Here is a 6,936-nt window from a genome sequence, read left to right on the forward strand (position 1 = left end):
GGCCGGACACCCCTTGGCTCCTGCCGCAGCGCCTGAGCGAGGGGAGCACCCGAGGTGTCCCACAGGGCAGGTGTCACTCCTGTGGGCCTCCAGAGCCCACTGAACCCAGCGATGGGCACAGGGCCGCCTTGGTGGGCTCCGAGTCACGCGGCCCCTGCCAGCACAGAGGTCGCTGTGAACTTGAGAGTGTCGGAAAATCTCAGTGAGCTGAGCCACGGTGCTCTGCACTTCCCCTGCTCCGTCCCTGTCCCTTTTTGGGGAAGGCACAGGCAGGAAGCAGTCTTGCTCCACACAGTGTTGTGGTGCTGCCTCTTTATGCCCTCCCTCCTGGTCCTAAGCCTGGCCTTGGTGCTTCGGTCCTGCTGCCCTGGCTCTTCTGACCAGGCTGCAGGGCTGGGAGCTGGAGCTCACAGGAAGGTGTCCTTCACCCTGTTTCTTTTGTATATAAATCTAAGGCTACACCTGTCCTTGAAGAGATAGAAGGAGACCTGAGGATCTGCTCTGAGGTGGTGGTAGCTCTTTACCACCCCTGAGGAGCGGGGGCAGCTGAGGCTGGCTGGGTTCAGTTCCTGCTGTGCCGGCCAGGCAGCAAAGCCAAAACACAAGTCCCAGACTGGCTGGGCCCAGCAGCGCAGAGATTGTCCCTGAAGGTCACGGGCCATGCAGGCTGGATGTGACCTCCCTCCACACTCCCTGGCTGTGATGGCAGCGTTCCTCATTTGTGTGTTACTGCAGGGGAGGGGGTGCGCTGATTGTGCAGGCAGGAGGGGAGGGATCAGCCTTACCACTTCCCTTTTTGGGGCTGGCTTGCCTGGCAGTGCTTGTACATTCTCCTGCTGTGTCGGGTGCTGAGTCTCAGTTTGTGCGTGGAGGGGTTCAGCACCCAAGGGTGTCCCTGCTGTGAGGCTGGCAGGTGTTCCTATGCTGCAGCCACGAGGCCCGCCTGCAGGATGAGCCATTCTACTGGTCTTAGCTGTGGGCAGAGGAGGGCTTTTCCAACCTGGGGCACGCTCTCCTGCAACTCCAGCAACGCTGTGTTGCTGCTGGGCGCGTCGCTGGCTTGCCAACACCAATGCCCCCAGGCTGCAGTGACCTCTTTGTTGCTTTTAAGCATTTTAGAAGTCTCCTGTTTTCCTGGCCGTATGCAGGGTCAGTGTCACACAGACACTGGCTCTAGTTGGCTTGGTAAGGCCGTCCTGTCACCCTCTTTAGCTGGTGTGGAGCAGACAGTGCCACGCTGCCTGCACTTACCTGTTCCGTAGCTGGGGCCCTTGAGCCCCTGTGGCCCAGCGTGGCCTGCGGGCGCTCAGCAGGGTCAGGGAACAGAGAACGGGTGTGACAACCACCGCCATGCTCTTCTGGGCAAAGACTGGGATGGGGTCTCAGAGTGTTGTGGTCTGGGCTGCCTCTGTCCTGCACTGATGTGAGAGTGCTGGGAGAACTGGGCTAGGACACTGGAGCTGGGGGCACCCTGCCCCATAGCTTTGTATGCCTGAGCCAGTCTTCCCAGTAACCCTCCTACATGCTGTGCTGTGCTCCTGGACCTCTGCCCAAGGGCTTCGTGGGTGGGTAAGGAAGCCCAGTGCTGGGCTGGTAGCTGGTGCCTGTCTGAAGGTTCCCGTGTCACCACTCTTGCTTTGCAGGGATCTGCTACACGATATTTGACCTGGGTTTCCGCTTCGATGTGGCATGGTGAGTTCTCAGGACACACTGGCATCCTGAGGGCTGCATGAGGAGGTGGATGGGTTGACAGTTCCCTGGGTGGACAGGGTTGGCAGTTCCCAGGGTTGATGGAGTCAGCAGTGCCTGCAGGGAGTAGTGCTCGCGTTTGAGCAACGGGCAGCGGCCCCCGCACCGCAGGGGAGCGAGAGCTACAGGGCACGGTGCTGCTGCTCCTCACGAGGCAGGATGGATGCAGCCCACGTGTACGTATGGCTGGCTCCATCTGGGGTCCTGCTGCAGCCATTGCTTCACTTCCCACCCCCTCTCCCAGCCTCTTCCCCATCATAGTGAGGGTTTGGGAGGAAGATCTTGGTCCATGCAGGTGAGGGTCCTGGATTGCTGGCTAGCAGAGAGGCTCTTGCGTCCCACTGTCTAGCAGTGTGCAACCCATCTTGGGCTGCTTGGTGAGGTGGGTGATATCTTTTTGGGGGCTGTGCACCATGACTAGGGATACTTGGCCTTTGTGGTAACTCATGTCATTTCTTCCTCTCCAGGTTCCTGACAGAGACCTCACCCTTCATGTGGTCCAACCTGGGCATTGGCCTGGCCATCTCCCTGTCTGTGGTGGGAGCTGCCTGGTGAGTGGGGCTTGCTCTTCAGCAGGCCCCTGGTGTCCCACCTTTGTAGCTGTGCATACACCATGGTTTCCTGTAGCAGGGTAGGGGCAAAACAGCATCTATGTGCAGGGCTGTGGGGCTCTGTGGGTCAGCCCAACAGTAGGGCCAGGCTGCTGGGCTCCTGGGGAGTCTCGGTAAGCCATCTTGCAGGCTGCAGTGGCCGTGGAGAGGCAGGGGCGTCCCTGGCTCTCTGGAAGCCCTACCCCTGAGCCTGGGCTGGGCAGTGGTGGCTCTTGTGCCCCAGTGGTTCTGCTGGTGTAGGTGGTGGAGCTTGAGGCCACTTGTACCTTGGGGGTGGGCAGGCCAAGTCTGAAGTGTCCCCCAGTTGCATGCCCAATTCTTTGCTCTGCTGAAAGATCCTGTCTTCCCTATTGAATCCTGCGAGTGCCAGACCCTCCACCAACCACCCTTGTCTGCCACAGGGGGATTTACATCACGGGCTCCAGCATCATCGGTGGTGGAGTCAAAGCCCCTCGGATCAAAACCAAGAACCTAGTCAGGTAAGCACATACCTGGGGTTAGTGCTGCTCATGCCACACCTGAGCAGGGCAGGTCCCAAGCTAGTGCAGAGGCCTCTGTCCTATCTCTAGCTGGGTGCTGCTGGCAGGCTGGTTGTTGCTGAGCTGCTGATGGTGTTTGCTTACAAAACAAAGAGCCCTAGAGGAGCCAGAGCCCTGCTTTGAAGAGTCACTGTGTGATTGCACACAGTGAATGAGCCGAGTGTGTTCAAAACAAACACCCTGAGATCACGCTGCCTGCCCCTGGTGAGGGTTCCCCTGGCCAGACCTTGCACAGCCCTTCCCCAGGGAGCAGAATGGGGCAGGGCTCCTCGGGCCTACTTCCCACAGGCCTGTTGCAGCTTCCTAGGGTTGCACAGCCCAACCTTTGTGTCTGGCAGCTCCCCTTTGTTGGAGAGGAAAGCAGTGGGTAGGCTGGGCTGCCTTTCTGCCCTTGGCAGCTGTGGAGCAGTCTCGGAGCTGGCCGTGGAGTACTCTGGCTTCTGGCTGTGGCTGGGCATGAAGTGGCAGGGACTGCTCAGGGTGGGCCGCAGCCTGGAACACTGTGGTCAGACTGATGCAGACACTGTGCTCAGACTTTGCCTTTCTCCCACAGCATCATCTTCTGCGAGGCAGTGGCCATATATGGGATCATCATGGCGATTGTCATCAGTAACATGGCTGAGGTAGGGGAGGACCTGGGCAGCTGGGCATGGGCCAGCTTTGTGAACTGTGGCCCTGTGGGGACTTTGGACACTGTTGTGGCTCTGGGAGCCCCTGGGCTGGTGGCCTGTGTGGTGGCCCTTGTTCATGCTGAAGAATGGGCTGGGGGAGCACACGCAAGGCAGGTGTCATGAAGCCATCCAGGGGCATGGAGCTGGGGTCTAGCTCTGACCAAACTGTGGCTGCCTTGAGCTGTAGCAGGAACCTCTCCCAGAAGCCTCAGACTTGCTCTAACCCAGGCCCTGTGCTTTCTCTCAGCCTATCTCTGCAGTCACCCCAGAGGCGATTGGAGCCAGGAACTACCACGCAGGTAAGGGCTGCTCAGTCCCTGGTCCGTTGCTGTGAGCACTGCCATGTTCTGCCTGCTGCCTCCTGGCTGGCCCACGGCCTGCTGCAGGGCTTTGAAGCATGTGGGACTCTTCTGCTAAGAAGTGGCTTTTTAATTATGTTCTGGAGGCCCTCCTGCAGCCTGCTGGGCTGGGATGCCCAGCAGCAGCACTGCTCCTCCCTCAGCATGCAGCAGGTTGTTGTCATCTGCCAGCCCAAGGTGTGGGAGCTGGGGCATGCCCTGGAGCAGCCCTGCTCCCCAGGCAGGAAGCTGTGACTGGTGCTTGGCAGATCTGGGTCTTCTGTCACCTTGAGGCAGAGCTGCTGCAGCACACCCCGGTGTGGGTAGAAGGAGGTTACCCCGTGCTCTCACAGTGTTCCTCTCTCACAGGTTTTTCCATGTTTGGGGCTGGCCTGACCGTGGGGTTATGCAATCTCTTCTGTGGGGTCTGCGTGGGCATCGTGGGCAGCGGGGCTGCCCTGGCTGATGCTCAGAACGCCAGCCTCTTCGTCAAGATCCTGATTGTGGAGATCTTTGGCAGTGCCATAGGACTGTTTGGAGTCATCGTTGCTATCCTGCAGGTACCTCCCTCCTGGGGCCATCAGGCTTATGTAAGCACAAGGTGCTTGTCACCCTGGGTGCTCTTCAGCTCCAGGGAGAGACACCTGCACTCCAGCACAATCTGGGGAGGCTGCTCACAAGGTCTGGGGTGGCATAGCTCTCCCCACAGCATACTGTGCCTATTTGCAGCAGTGTGAACTCTTGATGTCCCCTCTGAGCCACTGTCAATGAAGGTGTCACCCTGGGTGCACCCTGTGTGATGCTCCTGTCTTACCAGTGGGGCTGAAAAACAGTCTGCAGCTTCTGGATAGTCCCAGGGTGCTTGGGTGGGATTTGGGTGCTGGGCAGGGGTTTCTGTGCCACTCTTATCCTCTCTTCTTTCTTTCTAGACATCAAAAGTAAAAATGGGAAACTGAGCCCGGTGCCAGCACGCCCCAGGAGGTGCTGTATATACTTATTTAATGTTTCTATCCTTGACTGGGGCGGGAGCTGCCCAGCAGCAGAAGTGGGAGCCCGGCTGTCTAGATCCCTGTTCCGTGGATCCATCTGCTCCTTGGAAGAAACAAATTTCTCTGTGTGACTCCTGCCCTTGGCAGCCTGGCCCAGCCCCTGGGGCCCTGCTGCTGCTTGTCCCCGGTGTGTGTAGAATCGACCACCAGTGCAAATCTGTGTCTGTGAAATAAATATGGTTCTTGTCCAGGGATGCAGCTCTTCCTCTGCCTTGCGTGTGCTGGGGCAGCTTCCAGAGAGGAGGTGCTGGTTTGACCTGATCCCCAGCTTGGAGCTTCCAGCTCCTGGAACCAGGTGGTGGGGGTTAACCCTGCTGCCTGCTCAGCCTGCAAGAGGCCAGGCTCTCTGAGCTGTGGGAACGCAGAGCTCTGCTTTGCTGCCCAGAGCAAGTAGGAGGCTGCTGGAGCAGGTATCTGCCAGCTTCACACTGGCACTGCCCCACAGGAGGCGTGCTGGAGGCACAGGCACAGGCTGGTTCAGGGCTTTTGGTTCCCATCCAGGTAGTTCAGTGCAGAGAGAGCATTTGGTCTCTGTAGCCCCATTGTGCAGTTGGGGAGCACCAGAAGGGCAGAGGAGCAAAGCTGGTGCCCCTTTCAAGGCTGTCCTCAGCCAGCAGCGTCTTTGTGTGATTGTTGGCTGGGTGCTAGGGCTCTAATCTGCAGTGTCTCTCCATCCTGGGGGGCCCTGGCAGACATCCTGGAGGTGGGGGATGCTTTGTACTGGCTCTGCACCCCTCTCCCTGGCTGTGGTGAATGCAGCCTGGGGAAGAAATCGGCTGTGGACAGCTGGGCCTGCAGCTCATCTGCTGCCTGGGGGAAGGGAAGAGCAAGGTCCTCCTGCCTCCGCTCTGCAGAGAGCCTGGAGCCGATGCTTCTGTGGTCTCCTGTGTCCAGCACAAAGCCCTCATCCTGCTGGGCTGCCAGTACATCTTTGCAGGGGAAGGATGGGTCTCCTGGTGCTGCTAGTGCTGCGTTACAGTGGATGCATGCCTAGAGCTGCCCATCTCTCCACCGGGCTGCTGGAGCCAAGGAAGCAGTCATGCCTGCTGATTTTTTTACCCTTGGACTGGGATGGCTGCCTGTGCTCAGCTTTTCTGAGCTCTGCTGGTCTCCAGGCTCTGCTCCCTGTTGCCCTGTGCATTTTGGGACAGCAGTGTGTTTCTGCCCTGGGTGGGGAAAGGCTGCTGGGGCAAACCAAGCCAGTGCTCCAGCTAGCTGTGCTGGCTGTCCTCTGGGCTGGGAGGCTGAGAGGAGCTCCACAGGTCCTGCGTAACAGCAGGGGCACAAGCTGGGCCCTGGATGGTCAGAGGAGTGTCAGGTATGGCATAGTTTTGCTTGTGCTGCATGAGGCCTGTACCCTGGTCCTCTGCAACTGCTGCCGCTGCAGGCCAGAGACATCTGAAACCCCAGGAGCTGCAGGGCCATAGCATGGGTCTGACATGTGGAGTTGCATTCAAGAAGGATATGCCTGAGGTTGGAGAGCCTGTGCCGTCTGGGTAGAGAAGTTGTTCTGTGGGTTGTCTTCCTTGTTAACAACTGCCTTGGAAGACTTGCCTACTTGTCTTGTAGACTCTGTCTACAGGTCTCGCCCTGCCCTGCCCTGGCTTGATAGAAGTCCAGGAATCTTCCCTCTGAGAGGTGCTTTTCTGCCCTCCAAATCCTGCTTAAGCATTGTGGCTTGGGCAGGGGAGTGGGCTCCAGACTTGTCCTCAGATTCTTTGTTGAGGACCCAAGACCCACCAGGGCTGGTTTCATGGTGGCTGGGGTGGCCCACAGCCCACCTCCTGCAGCTGGTGGTGGTGAGGTGAGCACACCCTACACTCCCTTGCTCTAGGTGTGTGCACTGGGGTTCAAGGACCTGGGTGTGCTAAATACCTGCTGTTCAAGCAAGGAGAAGCAGCTTAAGCGGGGCTCCAGTGTCTTGCACCTTGTCTCATTTAGAAGCCAGAGCAGCGGGAGCGGGAAGATGGTTTGGTGAA

General features: G+C 58.7%; 1 protein-coding gene across 1 annotated transcript; it reads left to right on the forward strand.

Annotated features, from left to right (window-relative positions):
- Window positions 1–1,631: 1,631 nt before the first annotated feature.
- On the forward strand, window positions 1,632–5,147 carry ATP6V0B (ATPase, H+ transporting, lysosomal 21kDa, V0 subunit b). The gene is made up of 7 exons (XM_008948859.1): window positions 1,632–1,692; window positions 2,217–2,300; window positions 2,762–2,839; window positions 3,453–3,522; window positions 3,818–3,869; window positions 4,278–4,468; window positions 4,838–5,147. Exons 2-7 carry the CDS (start codon window positions 2,242–2,244, stop codon window positions 4,862–4,864), a joined length of 477 nt encoding a protein of 158 aa, XP_008947107.1. The 5' UTR covers window positions 1,632–1,692; window positions 2,217–2,241; the 3' UTR covers window positions 4,865–5,147.
- Window positions 5,148–6,936: the final 1,789 nt, after the last annotated feature.

The sequence above is a fragment of the Merops nubicus genome, unplaced genomic scaffold (genome assembly GCF_000691845.1).
Source record: "Merops nubicus isolate BGI_N331 unplaced genomic scaffold, ASM69184v1 Scaffold53161, whole genome shotgun sequence".
NCBI classification, from domain to species: domain Eukaryota; kingdom Metazoa; phylum Chordata; class Aves; order Coraciiformes; family Meropidae; genus Merops; species Merops nubicus.